The following is a 19,169-nucleotide window of genomic DNA, read 5'->3' on the forward strand; positions in this document are numbered from 1 at the left end:
GGGGCAGCTAGGTGGTGCAGTGGGTAGAGCACCGGTCCTGGAGTCAGGAGTACCTGAGTTCAAATCTAGCCTCAGACACTTAATAATTACCTAGCTGTGTGGCCTTGGGCAAGCCACTTAACCCCATTGCCTTGTAAAAAAAAAAGAATGGTGTAAGATCTATCTGTACTTTAATATCATATATGAGTTGTAGATATTTGTATGCTGTCTCCTCAGTTGATATGTAAGCTTCTTGAGAGCAGGGACTGAGGATGTGTATATTTGTGTTATTTTTGTTTTGCTGTTCTTGTATCATTGATGTTTAGCAAAATGCTTGGCACACATAGAAACACATCACACTTGTTCACTTTTTTTTTTTTTTTTGCAAGGCAGTGGGGTTTAAGTACTTGCCCACAGTCACACAGCTAGGTAATTAAGTGTCTGAGGCCGGGTTTGAACTCAGGTACTCCTGACTCAGTGCCAGTGCTCTTGTTCCCTTGCACCACCTAGCTGCTCGTTCACTGACTTTTTAATATTTTATATCTATTGTCATTTATCAGATCATTGCCACTTGGAATATGAATTAAAAGTATATGATTGTTAATTTAAAATTTGTAATGTTAGCTGCTTTGAAAAATTTTATCTTTTCTGTTAGATGAGTTGGATTCTTACATGATTGCATCATACAGTAAAGTATCTTGTATATATTTATTTGTGAAGATCTCTACATTGTGGTGTTCTATGGAATAATAGAATGTTCTAGCTAATAGAAACTTTAGTGTCACCATAATGATAATCACTGCATGATATCTTCAAATACCTTCTAAAAATTAAAAAAATAAGCAAATTATGATGACACTAATTTTAGTGCAATTGTTTTTATTATGTATTAAAAAAACCCAACCAGGTAGTTCATGTGTAAGTTTCTATTCTTAATTAGAATATATAGTTTATTAAAATATCTATTTTCTGACTGTCTTTTAATGTGGGTCTAAAGAATTAAGTTACAATTAGCCCTTTTTGTTTTGTCAGTTTAATGCTTTAGGTTATGACAGAATTGAAAATACTGGACAGTTCTTGACTTAAGGAAGGCTTTATTTATCCATTCATTCATTCATTCATTCACTTATTTGTTAAAAATCTAGGCTCCTGGATTTGGTTTTGGAATCGCAATATCAGGAGGAAGAGATAATCCTCATTTTCAGAGTGGTGAAACCTCAATAGTTATTTCTGATGTGTTGAAAGGAGGTCCAGCTGAAGGACAACTTCAGTAAGTGTTTCCTTTTCCTGTGTTTTTTAGGGCAGCTGTTTTAGATGATAGGCCTTGTTGGTAGTGGTTTGTTTTGTTTTTTAAAGAAAATGGACAATGGCTTATTGTCCAGGGGGAGTTGTAGATTTGAAGATAAGTATGTTGCCATCCCTGTTGTAGCTGGTTAGGTAATATATTTTCTTTGTAGATCATTTTAAAGTACTATATAAATTTTTCAGCATTGTTTTTTAACTTGACTTTTTTTTTAAACAGGGAAAATGATCGTGTTGCAATGGTTAATGGTGTTTCTATGGATAATGTAGAACATGCTTTTGCTGTTCAGCAGTTAAGGAAAAGTGGAAAAAATGCAAAAATTGTAAGTAACTGTATTTGTAAGTCATTCCTTTTAGAGCATTAAGGATTAGCAACTTGAATGCCTTTATTTGGATACAATATATCTGAATGACCTTTGAAACAATATTTCACTTATTGCTAAAGATATTTTAAAAACAGGTAAGACTGCTTCAATGTTTGGTATTCTGATCTGTCAGAAAATAAAGAATTGTGCAATTCATGTACCAGAATTTATCAGTTGAAAAAATTATTTTTAACATAATACTTTACTTTTCATTACCATCTTAGAGTCTAAAAATTATTATGAAAGTTATACACTTAGGTAGGAACTTGTGGTCAAATTTTCATATTACTTGTTTCATTGAAATATATTTCTTTGATTATTTAATTCCTGACTTTATGGTCTGTAAAGTAAGTCTGTAGCTCCTATTAGCAGCTATACTGCAGGACTTCAATTGAATCAAAATAGTTGATGTGTAAAATCTTCATTAAATATGACTTTCTTTAAATAAATTAGAGAATATAGCTAATTAAATGAGAAAAAGTTTTTAGGCTTCTTATAGGTGGTTTCCAGTAAATTTTCCCTATGTACCTACCACCTTGCCATGTCAATTTCTTATGGAACTAACAGTAAGATATTCTATTTTCAAACAGTTCTTTTCTATAAAACTAGCAACAGTTAAGACTTTTCTTGCCTTGTAATTTTCTCAGAATGCTTTAAAACACATTTTTCTTTAATAACTTAAATGTTTTCAGAATTCTTTTTTTTAAATCTCACATTATCTTTTTTTTTTGTTTTGTTTTTTGCAAGGCAGTGGGGTTAAGTGGCTTACACAAGGCCACATAGCTAGGTAATTATTAAGTGTCTGAGGTTGGATTTGAACTCCAGTACTCCAGGGCCAGTGCTCTATCCACTATGCCACCTAGCTGCCCCTCACATTATTTTTTTTAAAGAAAGATTTTATTTATTTTGAGTTTTACAATTTTTCCCCCCATTCTTGCTTCCCTCCCCCCACGCCCCACAGAAGGCATTCTGTTAGTCTTTACATTGTTTCCATGATATACACTGATCTAAGTTGAATGTGCTGAGAGAGAAATCATATTCTTAAGGAAGAAAAATAAAATATAAGACATAGCAAAATTACATAATAAGATAATAATATTCCCCCCCCCCCCCCCAAAAATTGAAAGTAATAGTCTTTGGTCCTTGTTCAAAGTCCACAATTCTTTCTCTGGATACAGATGGTATTCTTCATTGCAGACATCTCAAAATTGTTCCTGATTGTTGCACTGATGTAATGAGCAAGTCCGTCAAGGTTGATCATTAACCCCATGTTGCTGTTAGGGTATACAATATTTTTCTGGTTCTGCTCACCTGCTCAGCATCAGTTCATACAAATCCTTCCAGGCTTCCCTGAATTCCCATCCCTCCTGGTTTCTAATAGAACAATTGTGTTCCATGGATACATATACCACAATTTGTTAAGCCATTCCCCAATTGAAGGATATTGACTTAATTTCAAATTCTTTGCTACCACAAACAGGGCTGCTATGAATATTTTTGTACAAGTGATGTTTTTACAACCTTTTTCATCATCTCTTCAGGGTATAGACCCAGTAGTGGCATTGCTGGATCAAAGGGTAGGCACATTTTTATTACCCTTTGGGCATAATTCCAAATTGCTTTCTGGAAAGGTTGGATGAGTTCACAGTTCCATCAACAATACATTTTTTGTACCAGATTTCCCACATCCCTTCCAACATTGTCCTTTCTGGTCATATTGGTCAGTCAATGTTTTCAGAATTCTTAAGGACCCCTTCTATATTTTCATTAGCTTTTTTACTTTTTAAGCTAGGTTTTGTAAGTTTAAAATCTGTTATTTAAACTGAAATTGTGTTTTAAGTTTTTCTACTATTGCTGGGCTCAGAGATAGGAGAAACTGAATTCTATCTGTTACACTTAATAGTTTCAAGTTTCCTTCCTCTAAAACACTTCTGCTAAAATAATTATTCTTAAACATTAATCTGATTATGTGATTCCACTACTCAGTCAACTTGAAATTAAACTAATCTTATGCTAAGGAATGAATATATCATTACCAAAACAAATAATTGCTCTAAAGACTGAGTCTGAGACTCTGCACTAAAACTCAGACAGGACCAAGACTCAGGTCTTTGATGCAATTCAGTGATTTTCTCACTAATCTATATTATTGCTTTTTATGTACTATAAATTAATTTTTAATTATTAAGTACTTATAATATGTACAACATTGTGTTAAGGATAAAGAGATAGAATATTTTTTAAAGATAATTGTCCTCAGGAATTTCTCTCCTACTGGGGAATTAAAATATTTTCAAAAATAGGAGTAATAATAGTAATAAGAAAACTGAGCAGTAAAGGAATACTAAAAACTAGATGAATTATTTCTAGGTATGGGAATTGGTTTATGAATGCAAAGGTGTGGAACAAGGATTATTTGTGAAGGGTAGTGAATAGTATGGTATAGGTTAAGAAAGACTAGTCAGACTAGTTACTAGCTCACATGAAAGTGAGCAAGAGTTTCTAGGTTCAGGAGTTTACATTTTATGTATGAGGCAATTATGTATGTATGAGGCAATGGAGGGTCATTGAGGTTTGTGGTCAGACAGTGACTTGATCAAATCTATTTTTGCTTTGTGAATGTTGTGAACTTTGGCAGCTGTGTGAAGGATGTGTTTGAGATGGGAGATAGTATAAGATGAAAGACCAGTCAGGAGACTTCTGTAGTAATCTAGGGGAGAAGAGGTGAGTACCTGGTTTAGGATAGTAATCATAGGAATGAAAAGAAAGGGGTGAATGCTAGGAAGATTGTGGAAGCAAAACCACTAAGACTCGACAATTACTTGATCATCCTTGATCAGAGAAAGCAAAGGTCAGGGTTCGTTAAATTCATACACCTCAGTGACTAGAATGATAGTAATATTTTCTAACAGAAATAACGACAATGCCACAGTGATTTTAAGTTTGCAGATTGCTTTATGTTCACTGCTTATTTGAGTTTTGCAACCCTTTAAGGTAGATGCTATTATCTCCTTTTTTTTTTAAGATGGGGGTAACCCAGTCATAAGGAGGTAAAGTGATTGAATAATTTTACAAGGAAAGTATGAAGTGGGCTATAGACTCAAGTCTTACTGACTCCAAAATTGATAATATATTTATATGTCACTTAATTTTGGGATATAAGTTAATGAGTTTCATTTTACTCATACTGAAATTGATACGTCTATGGGACTTTAAGATTACGTAGTAGGGAAGTGACATTGTGACTTAGGTTCAAGAGAGAATCAAACTGGCTATATAGATATGGGATTCATTTTGCAGAGAGACAATGCTTAAACAATCATGGGAGCTTAAGAGTATTTGTAAAATGATGAAAGCAGAATCTGGAACTAAGTTTTAAGAAACATCCCTCTACATTAGGAGAGCAAGAATTGTCTGATTGATAAAGAAGGAAATTCAGGAGAGTTAAAAGTCTGGGGATGGATGGTGAAAGATCTGAGATAAGGGAGATTGACAGCAGTATTAAAAATTATAGATTCATTGGGGGAGGGGTATGGAGATTTAAAAAGGCTATTAGTTGATGTTGCTGATGTTTGTCCTTCATTCTTCAAGAAGACCCTGCCATCGGGAAGGTGGTGTCATGACAAGCACATGAATTGTATTTGAGTGAGGGGGGTGCTGTACTAAGTCATCAGTCACTTTCTTCTCCAGAGCCATTTGGGACCAATGATCAGATATGAATCAGAATGACTGGAGATGGTCCTGTATGCAAGGCATTCAGGTATCTGAGACTGGATTTGTGCTCAGGTCCTCCTGATTCCAGGTGCTCTATCTCTGGGATTACCTAGCTGCCCTATTTTTTTAAAAAAAATTTCAAAGGTAAGAGTTTGTTGGTAACTTTGGAGAGAGCAGTTTCCATAGATTTGTGGGTTTGAAAGTCAGAATACAGTTGTCTAAGGAGGGAAAAGAAGCTTTGGGCAGATCATAAAGGGAATTTCATTTTGTACATACTGAAGGAAGCATAGAAACTTTGAAGCATTTGAGCCCCACTGATGATGATGTTCAGTCATTCAGTCTTATCCAACTCTTTAGGATGCTATAGATATTGTTTCTGGGTTTTTTTGGTAAAACACTAAAGTGGTTTGTCTTTCATTCTCCAATATATTTCCATCTATTTGCTCTTAGTAGTACCTCACTTCCCTCACTGATATTAAAAAACTTGAAGTGATAAAAATATTCTAGGATTGAAGATTGAAAGGAGGCTATATAGTTTTATGGAGAGGGCAGTGCCATAGCACTTTACTCAGATCACGACATTTTTGGTAGATTCATTCATTAGTTTCTTTTTCCTTTGAGATTATGATCATTCCACTTTCAAAAAGATTTTAGAATCATTTTACTGAAACAGTTCCTTTAGTGTGTCATCATTTAATCATGAAGAAAAAATAATTAGAAAATATCCCTTAGTGGTCATTTGTTGTTTGCTTTTCTCTCTTCTCCCTTCTTCCCCCTCCCCCTTACAGTGTGCCTGTGCATTTGTGTATGCTACTTAAGCATATTTGGACCATAAAGTGATTTGTGATAATTATTTTGGTTGTAGACCATACGAAGAAAGAAGAAAGTTCAGATACCAGTAAGCCGTCCAGATCCTGAACCAGTATCTGAAAATGAAGAGGACAGTTATGATGAAGACGTACATGATTCAAGAGGTCCGAGGAGTGGCCCAGTTGTTGGTAGAAGGAGCGAAAAGAGTTGGGTGAGAGATCGAAGTGCAAGTCGAGAGAGGAGTTTGTCTCCTCGATCAGATAGGAGATCTGTTGCTTCTAGTCAACCTGCAAAACCTACCAAAGTAACATTGGTGAAATCTCGGAAAAATGAAGGTAAACTCTTATTTTCTCATACTTGAAGTTTTACTTGAAAAAAGTGTAGAATAGAATTGGTTGAGAAATAGAATAACTTCTTGAGCATGCATTTCTTTGTGATTTCTGTATCCTTGCTAATAAAGATCATTTCTTATTATAAGTAATTTTACAAAATTTGGCAGAAAACATGTATGTAAAATTTTATAGTGGCAGTTGTATAGTTTCATGTTTTAAGCATGTTTCTCAAATGTGGAAAAGAAAAAACTTTCTAGAACTGAAAACAGATAAATCTGTTATAAGACATTCTCAGTGCTGAGATACCTTTTCTATGCAAATTTACATTTGCATTGCTTTTTTGACCTGTTTAAGAAGAGAATTGTCAAAAATTAGTAATCATGCATCAGCAATATATATTGTGCAGTTATGATTGATCTTGGTCATTCTCAGTAAGAGTCCTCCTTAGGTATGCACACTTACAAGCACATATACATATTAGGATACATGCATGTATATATATATATGTCTTTGTATGCTTGTGTCTATGTGTTGCATGGTTTTTTTATTTATATATGATATAACTCAGGAATTCTCATTTCAACCTAATTTTATTCCCAGATTGTCTCCATAAGAATTAAAGAGAGCTCAGAATACATAGAATTAAATATTTATGATACAAGTTACTTTTACAACTCATCCTTGAAACATTACTATTTTTATTTTTTAATTTGAATCTAACTTCATATTATCTGACCTTAAAATAATTTTTTTAAGAAATAGTACAATTTTCATTGTATTGGGAAGTAAACTGTCTTTTCATTATATTTTCATTACTTTGGTCTTTACACTAAGTTTATTTCGTTGTTTGGTTATAGAATATGGACTTCGTTTGGCCAGTCATATATTTGTAAAAGAAATATCACAAGACAGTTTGGCAGCAAGAGATGGCAATATCCAAGAAGGTGATGTTGTATTAAAGGTATAGTCCTGTTTCAAAATTTATTTCGATTGATGCCTCAAACAAGTTGTTTTTATTCCATATTTTTGCTTGTGTTGATTGAGACAGTTTACTAGATGCTTAAAATTAAATTAAGTTTAATGGGAAGAAATAGAGAAGCTACCATCTGTCATAACTTAGTGCTAGAAGCTAAAAGATATCAGCAAACCAAAACAATTATGTCGCCACAGAATCATGTTGGCATGTACACTGTTTGGAAGTCCTTGCCTTCATATTCCCATAACAGTTGTTTCATTTGATTGAATTAAGCAAGTTGTCTTTTTTGTAATTACTGGAGACTGGAGTCTATATTTTTTAAAATAATAAGTGAGTTTTTATTCATGTATTTGTTTCTTGCATTATCATAGTAATCCCAAATATCCCCACCCCCTTCTCCCAGGGGTTTTTTGTTTTTGTTCTTTTTGTTGTTTGATTTTAAGCAATAGAAACTTTAGACTGTGATAATCTTGGTGGTGGTGGGAATAAAAGGAAGATGACATAGGAATTATAGGTTTATTAATTCTTTTTATCTGATTAAATAGTGGCAGATCAGCCAAGATTTTGATGATTTAAGATAGGTGATAAATTGATAAACTGAAAGTTTAAATAGGCATAACTTTGTTCCTTTTGATAAAGGAAAGAATAATTTAATTTGCATTGCTTTTTCATAGTTTTACAAGGAGTTCCATTTATTGGATATGTATTTATTCATTACTCATTTCCAATACACAGCCTCTGTTCTGTTGTAGATAAATGGCACTGTGACAGAAAATATGTCATTGACAGATGCAAAGACATTAATAGAAAGGTCCAAAGGCAAATTGAAAATGGTAGTACAGAGAGATGAGCGAGCTACACTTTTGAACGTCCCTGATCTTTCTGACAGTATTCACTCAGCTAATGCATCTGAAAGAGATGGTAAGTATAAATGACTCTTGGAACTTTGTTTTCTTCTTTTTTTTGTTTTTCCTTTTATTTTGGAATTTTCTTTTTAACTTAAGGTCATAACTGCTTTATATTTTTTCTTATAGAATCAACTTATCAATATTTAAAAACCAATAAACCCTTTATTATTATTTGAAAGAATTCCATGATTGTTAAAAGTGAATATATAAAGTGAGCTACTTTTAAAAAAATTATATTTCAATTTTTTAATTCCATTATCAATAAGGGACACTATCACTTTATTGCGGTCATTTCATGGAACAAAACCCAATTTTTATTTATCAGACATTTCAGAAATTCAGTCGCTGGCATCAGACCATTCCAATCGATCCCATGACAGGCCCCGCCGCAGTCGTTCACGATCTCCTGACCAGAGGTCGGAGCCTTCAGATCATTCCAGGCATTCTCCACAGCAACCCAGCAATGGCAGGTGATGGCACCGTTGTGTGGTTGATTTAAAACAAAACCGTTAGTGTTATTATGCATAAGATTTGCCATTCTTACACATGTGGTAGAAAACTAAACATTTTTCCTTTTGCTAGTTGTATTTTACATATTTTCTTTAGTTTTTGCATGCGATGCTTTTATTTAAAATTTCTTTTAATTTTAAAAATTAGTTCAATTAGTTTAAGTCAATTAAGAATTACTATTATAAAAATTGATTCGAGAGAGATGTTTAGGGTGTCACCTGGATTAAGCACTTTGAGAGTTTAGGTGACTTGGAAGATGGTGATGCCCTTGTGATAGTCCTAAGGAAATTTGAAAGGAGAGTGTATTGCGAGATAGTGAGTTCAGGTTTGGACAGTTGTAAGTTTAATTGTCTATAGGATATTCAGTGTTTAAAATTGAAGTTTCTTGAAGTTACAAGAATTGTTAGGCCCAACTGGATAAATAGATTTATGCCATAATTAGTCCTGTGTTAGGCATTTGTAGTTATTATGTAAATATTTTTTGAAATAGAATCTTTGGACCCTCAACAAAGACATTAATTTATGAATTGACAGTACAAACTGTGATACTACTTAGTGTGATGCGATTGTTCTAATATCTAAAATTTATTGAGGATTTTATGATATTTGTTGTTTGATTTTACTTATAGGCTTTGAAGGTCAAGGCTAGAAGGTTCTCTATGCTTTCATTAGAAAATTTACTTCATGAAGTGTTCTTTTTTAAAAACAGGAAAATGGTGTAAGATATTCATTTTTTTCTTAGTTTCTGTCATAATGCTTTCCAGTTTTCCTAACAGTTTTTGCCAGTGAATTCTTTTCTAAAAATCTTAAGCTTTTACACTTGTCAGATATATTTGCTGCTATAAATTGTATGTCTGCTTTATTCTAGTGATCTATCTTTCTATTTCTTAATTTTGGTAATTAATTGCTTTATAAAAAAATGTTTTAAGATCTGCTAAATCTCCTTTCTTTACATTTCTCCCCAATATTTCCTTTGATATCTTGATAAGCAGGTCAAAATGGATACATTTACCTAGGTATAGAAGTATTACCAGAAAATTAGGAGAACATGAAACATGTTACTTCCCAGATTTATGAATAGACAAATTTAGTTTAAGTATGACATGGATAATTTGAATTACAGTAAGTTAAAAAGATTTTGTGCAAATAAAACAAATGTAGCCAGAATCAGAAGGAAAACAGAAAATTTCGGTGGATGAGTGGAGGGAATTATAGACAGTTTATAATGGTCTCATCAAAAATATACCACCAAAAATACCCAGCATTACCATTACTTAGTCTATTTCCAGAGATAATTAGGGAAAAGAATTAATATGTTCTAAAATATTTATATTGGCTCTCTTTGTGATGGCAAAGGACTGGAGTTGAAGAGTGTCAATTAATAGGAATAGCTAAACAAGTCATGGTATTATGATTGTGATGGAATATTATTGTGTTATAAGAAACTATGAGTTCGATGATCTTAGAAAAAAAATCAAAAAATTTGCATTAAACAAGGTAGAGTGACATTAATAAAATCAAGAGAACATTGTAATACAGTAATAGGGGGTGGCTAGGTGGCCTAGTGAATAGAGCACCTGCCCTGGAGTCAGGAGTCCCTGAGTTCAAATGCGGCCTCAGACACTTAATCATTATCTAGCTGTGTGGCCTTGGGCAAGCCACTTAACCCCATTTGTCTTGCAAAAATCTTTTTAAAAAAAGTAATACAGTAATAGAAATATTTAAAAAGTGAATATAGGGTTCATTCAGATTCTGTAGTTTTTGTTTTGTTCTGTTTTGTTTTGTTTTTTCTTCTCAATGTGGATAGGGCTATTCATAACAGGTCTCCCAGGATTTTCCTAACTCTCTAAATTGCTGAGAGTATCCATCAGTATATCTGCATCCATCAGAGTTGATCAATTCACAATGCTGTTGTTAATGTGTACAGTGTTCTCTTGGTTTTTGCTCCCTTCACCCAGCATCAGTTCTTGTAGTTCTTTCCATGCTTCTCTAGAGTCTGGCCATTCATGATTTCTTATAGAACAATAGTACTTCATAACATTCATGATGGGCATCCCCCCAATATCCACTTCTTTGCTACTTCAAAAGGAGCTGCTATGAATATTTTGGAACAAATGGGACTTTTCCCATTTTTTATGATTTCTTATCAAGGGCTTTTAAAATCTAAGTTCCATATTTCTTAGAGTTTTCTATTTCCAATTTATCTTTTCAGTTAAAACTTATCAACTTTTTTACTCTGCAAAATACTTTGCTAAGGGCAATGAGATAGAAAGATGAACAATTAGATGGATTTCCTTTTGTGGAGCTTACTATAAAGAACATGAAAGATATTTACACAAAAAAAGAGAACTTGCAAGATTTAATGTGATGGGAACAAGGTAAAACATCATGTTCTGTGGGTAAAGTATCCCCTGAGTTGTATCTAGAAGGAAAAACCAAAAATTTTAGAAAAGGAAAATGAAGCAGTGACTATGTTTTAGATGCAAAATCAAGGAGCAGATTGTAGTCTATTTTAGCAAGGATACATTATATCTGAAGGGAATGCATGACATGGTCACACCTATGAATTATTAAAATTAACTTGGGGTGGCTAGGTGGCTAGGATAGAACACCAGCCCTTACCTAGCTGTGTGGCCTTGGGCAAGCCAGTTAACCCCATTGCCTTGCAAAAAGAAAAAATTAACTTGGCAATTATAAGGGTAGGCAGGAGGTAAGGAGACTACATAAAAAGTCACTGCATTTAATTAATTAAAAACTCATAACTAACCTGAGGTAGTTGGACAATGAGAATCATTATGGAAATTGAATTGGAAAGATTTGGCAGTTTACTGTTTATAAGTGGGGAGAGAAAAGAATAAAAGATGATTCCATTCTCAACTTAATCCTGACTTTCCCCTGGTTTTATTTGAATGCTTTTAGAACAATAACATGGTGGTGCAAGAAAAGCAGTAACAGTACTAATAGTATTTATCTAGTGCTTTAAACTGATTGTAATTATATAAATTATATAAAAATAACTTTACCATTCATTTTACCATATTTTCAATTTAGTACTTTAATGACTTCAGACAATATCTCATTTGCTTAACCTATCATTAATAGTTACTTTCCAATGCCCACAGTTTTTTAAAAAATATCAATGATTAATAACTTTAAAAATGGTCAGAATCACTAAAATCAAATTAAATTAAAACAAATTATATTACTTGGTAGAACTGAGGACTATAATTTGAACTATTTAGAAAAAAGTTCCTAAGCTGTACATGGTCTCTACCACAAAGATTCTGTTTCTCTCTCTCACACACACACACACACACACACACACACACACACACACATCTGTGCACATATGTATGTATCAGGAGATTAATGACAGCAAAATATGTTTTTAGAAATTGGTAACAGGATTATTTTAAATCCTGCTGTTTAATTTTAAACATTGACAATTCATTGCTAATTCACAGTAATGAAACTGAACTTCATATTGTTTCTCTCATATAGCAGTCCATTGAACCTTGCCCTTTTACTGGCTATAGCTTAGCTTTTTTGACTTTTCCTGAAATCTCAGCTTCAACCATCCACAGAGCTTTTCTTGAATCCCCTAATTTTTAAGGTCTTAGGAATTGCCTCCATACATTGGATATATATTGCTTGTACATAATTACATGTAGTCTCCCTCATTGGAGTATGAAGTACTAGAGACAAGGAATTGTGTTTTTGCTTGTCTTTGTAGCCTCAACATTTAGCCTTTTGATCAATTTAATAACTGCTTCTTGATTTTCCTTTTGTCCCTTTTTCCCCAAGGTCCTCAATTTTAGTGATAGATATCCTAGTACAGTCCCATTGTATACTGTATTTAAATCCAGAACAGATATTTCTGGGTACTAGAGGAAAAGAGTTAGTTTATGTACTTGTGTGTTAACACATGTCAATACATGAGGGAAAGGGAATTAGATATTTGAGCATCTTTACTTGTTAACCTATTACTCAACTGTAGATTGTTGTTTGTTTGTTACTGATGTCTGCCTAATCAAACCCACCTAGCTTTAAGACTCCACTGAAGTACCACCTTCTCTGTGAAACTTAGCAGATGACCTTCAACTGTGAGCACCTCCTCTCTCAGTGACTACCTTATTTTAAACTACTTTGTATATATTCTGGCTCTATTTAAATGTATGAGTTGCCTCTCAGAAAGAATATAAGCACCTTGGGCGGCCAGCACTATTTCCATTTTTTTTTGTTTATGCATCTCTAGCCTGTAGTAAAGCACCAGGTGTGTGGTAGTTCCTCTTATCAATGCTTTTTTGACTAATTTTGACTCAGTCCAGGAATTTTCCTTTTATTAAGCTATTTTTATACATTCTCAAGTCTTATTTTGAAATATACTGACAAGGGTGGGAGACTTAGAAATCATACTGTATTTCAATATTCAATAAATAGTCAATAAACATTAAGTAGCTACTTTGTATCAAGCACTGTGCTAAGTATTGGAAATAGAAATATGAAACAAAAAACAGCCCTGGCCTCCAAGGAGCCTAATGTCAATGGGGAAGACGGTGTACAAAGGAAAGTTGAAAAGAAGTTATGGTCGAGAAGCCAAAGAAGTTCAAAATGAGTGTGGCCAAGTGGGAAAACAGGAGATACCTGAGATTTAAAACAACAACAACAACCAAAAAAACCCCAGAGAATCCTAATTGAATTTTCAAAAATATTTGAAAAATGAAGAAAAGTTTGCCTAAAAAATATAAGCTTCTTGAGGTCAGATATTGGTTTACTTTTTTTTTTTTTGCAAGGCAAATGGGGTTAAGTGGCTTGCCCAAGGCCACACAGCTAGGCAATTATTTGTGTTTGAGACCGGATTTGAACCCAGGTACTCCTGACTCCCGGGCCAGTGCTTTATCCACTGCGCCACCTAGCTGTCCATGGCTTACTTTTTGATTTGTATCTACAGCATTAGTTGTTGTGATTGTTCAGTGATGTCTGACTATTCTTGACCTCATGGGATTTTCTTGGCAAAGGTACTGGAGAGATTTATCATCTTCTTTTCTAGCTCATTTTACCAATGAGGAACAGAGATCAATAAGCTTAAGTGACTTATCCATATCACACAGCTAGTAATTATCTGAGCTCTGATTTTAAACTCGACAAGATAAATACTTCTGACTCCAGGTCTGACATTCTTCCCTATTGCATCACCTAACTGCCTGGTGTCTTTCACATAGTAAGTATTTAATCGATATTTTTTTCACTCACTCATTGTTGGTGAAGAAAAAGTAAATATCTAAAACTAAATATTTTAAGAACTTTTTATTGAAAGAGTAAATAGAATCCATGTTGCATAGGTAGACAGAAATAGAATCAAGTGGATAAAGTTGATGAGACTATTCATCAGGTTAACATATTTTATAATAATTATAACTGTAAAGAAGGGGCTGATGAAGCACATGCCCTATCATTGGAATTTGTTAAACACTGGTGAATTCCAGGTGATAGAGATGTCTTAGGGAAGGGTGGACTTGGAGTAGACCTGAAATGATTTGGGATGCCCCTTTGAATCTCTCATCCCAAGTAAAACTAGTGATCTAGCTCAGTCTTTAGGTGTCCCTAATGATTTTGTAAGGAGTGTGAATGTAGCTCTTTAGAATAGGGCTGCCCAACCTTTTTATTAGAAAAAAAATAGATAATATATTTTGACTTGCCATTTTAGTGAGAGCTCTGCAGTAGCGTGGCTCCATTTACTAAAGCATTTAGTATACCCACAAGGTGCTGCATAAATCTCATTTTGGATAGCCCTGCTTTAGGTTATTGACACACCACTTGATCCAGTCACTCTCTGTTATGGGTTTGGGGAGGAAAGCTATCGATCAGAGAGGCTCAGTGACTCATCCCTGGGTCATCTTACTCTTTGTTCTCAGAGCAGGCAGTCAGGTACTGATTGGAAAAGATTAGGAAACAGTGAGTGGGAGGAATGTAGAGTTTGGTTTCAAAAGGCCTGGGTTCATATCTTGGCTCTCTTATATACCTGTGCATCTTTTGGAAATTAGCTATCTCTGGGTTTCAGGTGTTTTCTTGTCTGAAAAATGAAAAAGTTGTCTGTTATTTTTAAGATCCTTTCTAGTGCTATATCTTGTTATCCTGCAAAAGGTGTATGTGCGTGCATCCTTTTTTGCAAGGATTTGAGTTTCATATTTTTTTCTTCTTCCCTCCTTTCCCTTACAGAAAACAATATAGGCTCTACATGTATCTATATTAATCATATTGTGTAAGAAGAATCAAATCAAAACAGTAAAAAGCATTAGAGATGAAAAAATACATAATATAAGGTGAATTTTTAAAAATTGAAGATGGTACTTTGGTCTGCCTTTAAAAACTCCACAGTACCTTCTCTGGATATGAATGGTATTTTCCATCACAGGTCTTTTAGAATTTTTTTTGATTTAGTTGATCATTACCCAGTGTTCCTGTTACTGTGTGTATCATAAGTCTTCTGGTTCTGCTCACTTCACTTTGCATCAGTTTATACAATTTCCCCTCTTTTTTGAATTCCTGTCCCTCTTGATTTCATATAGAACAAAAGTATTCTACAGTTTGTTCAGTCATTACCCAATTGATGGATATCCCTTCAATTGTCCATTTCTTCACTATTACAAAAAGAACTGCTATAAAATATTTTTGTTTGTGTGGGCTTTTTATCCTTTTTTATGACTCTTTGGGATACAGACCTAGTAGTGATATCACTGGATCAAAGGCTTTGCAGTTTTATTGTCCTTTGGTTGTAATTCCATATTGCTCTCCCAAAAGGTTGGATCAGTTCACAGCTCTACCTTCAATGCATTAGTATTCCAGTTTTCCCACATCCCCTCCACCATTGATCACTTTTTTTTTTAGTCATTGACCAATCTGATAGGTGTGAGGTGTTACTTCAAAGTTGTTTTAATTTGTATTTCTCTAGTCAATACTGTAAATAATATTTTTTAAAGTTAATAGAAAGGGAAGCAATTTAACACAACTCCCAGGATAAAACCAGTTAGGTGTTGTAGTGGATAGAGCCTCAGACTTGGAATCAGGAAGACCTAAGTTTAAATCTGTTCTCAGACATTTACTAGCAGTGTGACCCTGGGCAAGTCACTTAACTCTGCTTTAATTTCCTCATGTGAAAAATGAGCTGGAGGAGGAAATGGCAAACCACTCCAGTATCTTTGTCAGGAAAACCCAAATGGAGTCATGAAGAGTCAGACCCTGCTAATTCGAGGAAGGGAGATTTAATTGGACAGAATGGAGGTTCTGAACATGTAATTCGTAAATTAAAATTTTTTTTGATAGCCACATTTCAATATAATTGGTTTCCTTTTTAATCTTACATATATTTTTGGAATTTAAAATTTTTTGAAAATAGATCCATGACATAAAAAATTAAGATATCTTAATTTTCCTTAGGTCCCCTTTCCAACTTCTAAGTATATCATCCTGTTTTGGCTGAAAATCACTTTACTGTTTTCCAGCTGCTTTCATTTTCCTTCTTGTTTATATATCTTCTGACACTGGTTTCTGTTCCCTGTCCTCGAATCAGCATCTGAGCAGGTAGAGGTTGTTTACAAGCCTTTTCTCTATCTTGTCCATTGTTTTTTTTTATATTTTTCAGAAGACGTTTACATTTACATTTCTCTTATAAGACCATAGGGAAAGTACTCTTTGGAATCTCTTCATTTCAGTCTTTTGTATTATTTAGGACTGCTAGGTGGCACTGTGGATAGGAGAGCTGGACTTTGAGCAAGGAAGATATGAATCTTTAGAGTCTTTATTAGCTGTAATACTGGGCAAGTTATATATTTTTATCCACTTCAATTTACTTGACTATAAAATAGGAATTTTGTCAAATGTTATATTAACACAGCATCTGCCACATAAATGTTATGTTAATGTTAAATGTTTGTTTCATTTTTGCCTGCTTTCTTGCATTCCTGCTTTCCCGCTTTCCCTTAGGCCTTACTCACGTTAGTTCTCCCAGGAAACTAGCTGAATATTCTTTATTAAATGTATCTTTAAATGAACTATTTGAAAATTAATAATACAAACTTGTCCTTACAATGTGTCATGATAGAAATAATTGCTTATGTCTCTGTGTGCCTTATAATTAAATATGACCCATTAATGAGTAAATAAGTCTGATTTTCATTTATCAATTAGTTTTTATAGACTCAAGGATTCTAACATTCTCAAGTGTACTTTCAATGGGCTTGAATTTGATAAATATTTGAAAAATTCTACCTTTTTACTACTTTTCAACATTACTCATTTGTAGACTTATGTTTTCTTAACAAAATTAAACTTTAGTCAACTTCTATACCTCTTGAGTTTAGTTGAGTTAAACTCTACTGGTGTGCTGTTTGGAGAATGTTCCATAACAATAATACTGAATTACTCAAAAATGAGATAGCTTAAATTCAAATGCTAAGCAAAATTGAGATTTGTTTTTGAGGAAGAAACTAATTTTGCAAAACTGTGCTAACTGATCTGTGCAAGTCTTAATACTTTGACTGAATATGAAACGTGTTCCATTTGGTAACTTAGAAAATCTTTGGTGATTTAAAAACTTAAACCATGTTTGTTTATTCTTCTCCCATGTAGGAGATTGTAGAGAATTATACTCCAAATGCAATAGTTTTTGAGTCAAAACAGTTTCTCTTTTGTCCAAAAATCTAGCTTTATGTGTAGACCTTCCCCTTCCTTCACTCCCCCCATTAGACTACCACATTAATAATTATTACTTACTAATGAAAAGTTCATTTCGGTATTTCAGAATGTTGGGAAAGTACTTTAAAATAGATAATTGTTCATCAGGTTTCCATTCTCATTCCCATTAACTGATTTGATTAAACAATATTTTAAAATTATTTAGAAGTAACATGATTTTGTAGATGGAGAACTAGCCTCCAAAGTCTCAGGGGTAACTTGGTTAAAGACCCACCTGACACATACTGTCTTATCACTTTAGGCAGGCCACTTAAAATCTCTCAGTTCCCTAGGTAGTTCTCTAAAACTCTCAGTGATAGAGTAGGTACTGATTTGTGTTAATAGAGAGTTTCTTTATCTTGACTTAATAGAAAAACCAGATGAATAAAGTGAATTTTTAAAATACAGTAAATGCTCTTTAAATACAAATAATTATAATTATTGTAATTATACTTTGAAACAAAAATTTCTCTATTTCTAGTGTGTTCACATACACTGTCAGTTGACACAGCTTGATCTTTCCAAATGTTTTTAAATTGCAAACTTCTAGTTTAATAGAGAGAATTTGCTATATTGGTAAAGTCATAGGCCCTATATTTTGAGGATCTATGATTTCTCCACCCAAATGGATCCCGACTTTTTTTTTTTTAACAATAATTAAGTGTCTTGATGATTTTCTGAGGTTCCCCCCCAAAAAAAAATCTTATCATTTTGTGGCCTGGCTTTAAGTTTTTCCAAGTTTAGCTAAACTGGTCTTTGGAGGGTTGATGATATTCATCAATTCAGGTGCCAAGCCATACTTCTTTACTTTTGTAGCATTTTAGATTGACCATGAACTCTGTAAGCATAGCCTTCGGCAACCATGGTACCTCTGTTCCTTCTGGAGACTGTTTAAATAGTATATTCTAAAAGAAAATTTTATTGCTTTTACATGGATTTTATTTATATTTGAATTTAAGATTTTAAAACATTCTCCATATTTACTACTTAACCCATATGTTTATAAGATATTCAAATTTAATAGGATTCTTAGATTTATTTTTTGTAGAACTTGGAGCCTCTCCCTTATACTTCTAATTGATACTAACACACACACACACACACACACACACACACACACACACCCACACCATGTCTAATTCTCTGACAAGGCCTGTCTTTTAACTTTGTACCCAGCCTTGGCTGTTGGGGTACATTAGCTTCGTAAGTTCAGTTGAGACACATATAAGAATTCTGAGAATTATATTTTATTCTACTGCATTCTAGGTTTTAGCTATTTTTGTTCCTTGGCTTTGACCTTTTGTTTTTTAAGTCTGTGAAAGATGGGAGTGACCAGGAAAAAGGATGTGGATTGAGGATTTCATCAGGTGATTAAATTTGTTTTATGGTTTCTTTCTCCATTGCAAATATGACTAATAACAAGTGCAACTGGTTTTTTGGTTGAATTGGTAGCTTGCTGGACTTTCTGGTAAAGAAATCTTTTACTCTACATAGATAATAATTTATCTAGTAAAATTAACTTTTTTTTCTACTTCTAAGA

General features: G+C 33.5%; 1 protein-coding gene across 8 annotated transcripts in view; it reads left to right on the forward strand.

Annotated features, from left to right (window-relative positions):
* TJP1 (tight junction protein 1) overlaps window positions 1–19,169 on the forward strand; it is a 281,955-nt gene that overhangs the window by 224,780 nt on the left and 38,006 nt on the right. For all 8 annotated transcript variants that reach the window (XM_074234247.1, XM_074234248.1, XM_074234249.1 and 5 more), the window contains 6 exons: window positions 1,125–1,249; window positions 1,502–1,604; window positions 6,226–6,505; window positions 7,360–7,463; window positions 8,231–8,399; window positions 8,712–8,856. In XM_074234247.1, the coding sequence (XP_074090348.1) occupies window positions 1,125–1,249; window positions 1,502–1,604; window positions 6,226–6,505; window positions 7,360–7,463; window positions 8,231–8,399; window positions 8,712–8,856 (926 nt within the window). The remainder of the gene's footprint in view (window positions 1–1,124; window positions 1,250–1,501; window positions 1,605–6,225; window positions 6,506–7,359; window positions 7,464–8,230; window positions 8,400–8,711; window positions 8,857–19,169) is intronic.

Source organism: Macrotis lagotis, chromosome 4 (genome assembly GCF_037893015.1).
Source record: "Macrotis lagotis isolate mMagLag1 chromosome 4, bilby.v1.9.chrom.fasta, whole genome shotgun sequence".
NCBI lineage: Eukaryota > Metazoa > Chordata > Mammalia > Peramelemorphia > Peramelidae > Macrotis > Macrotis lagotis.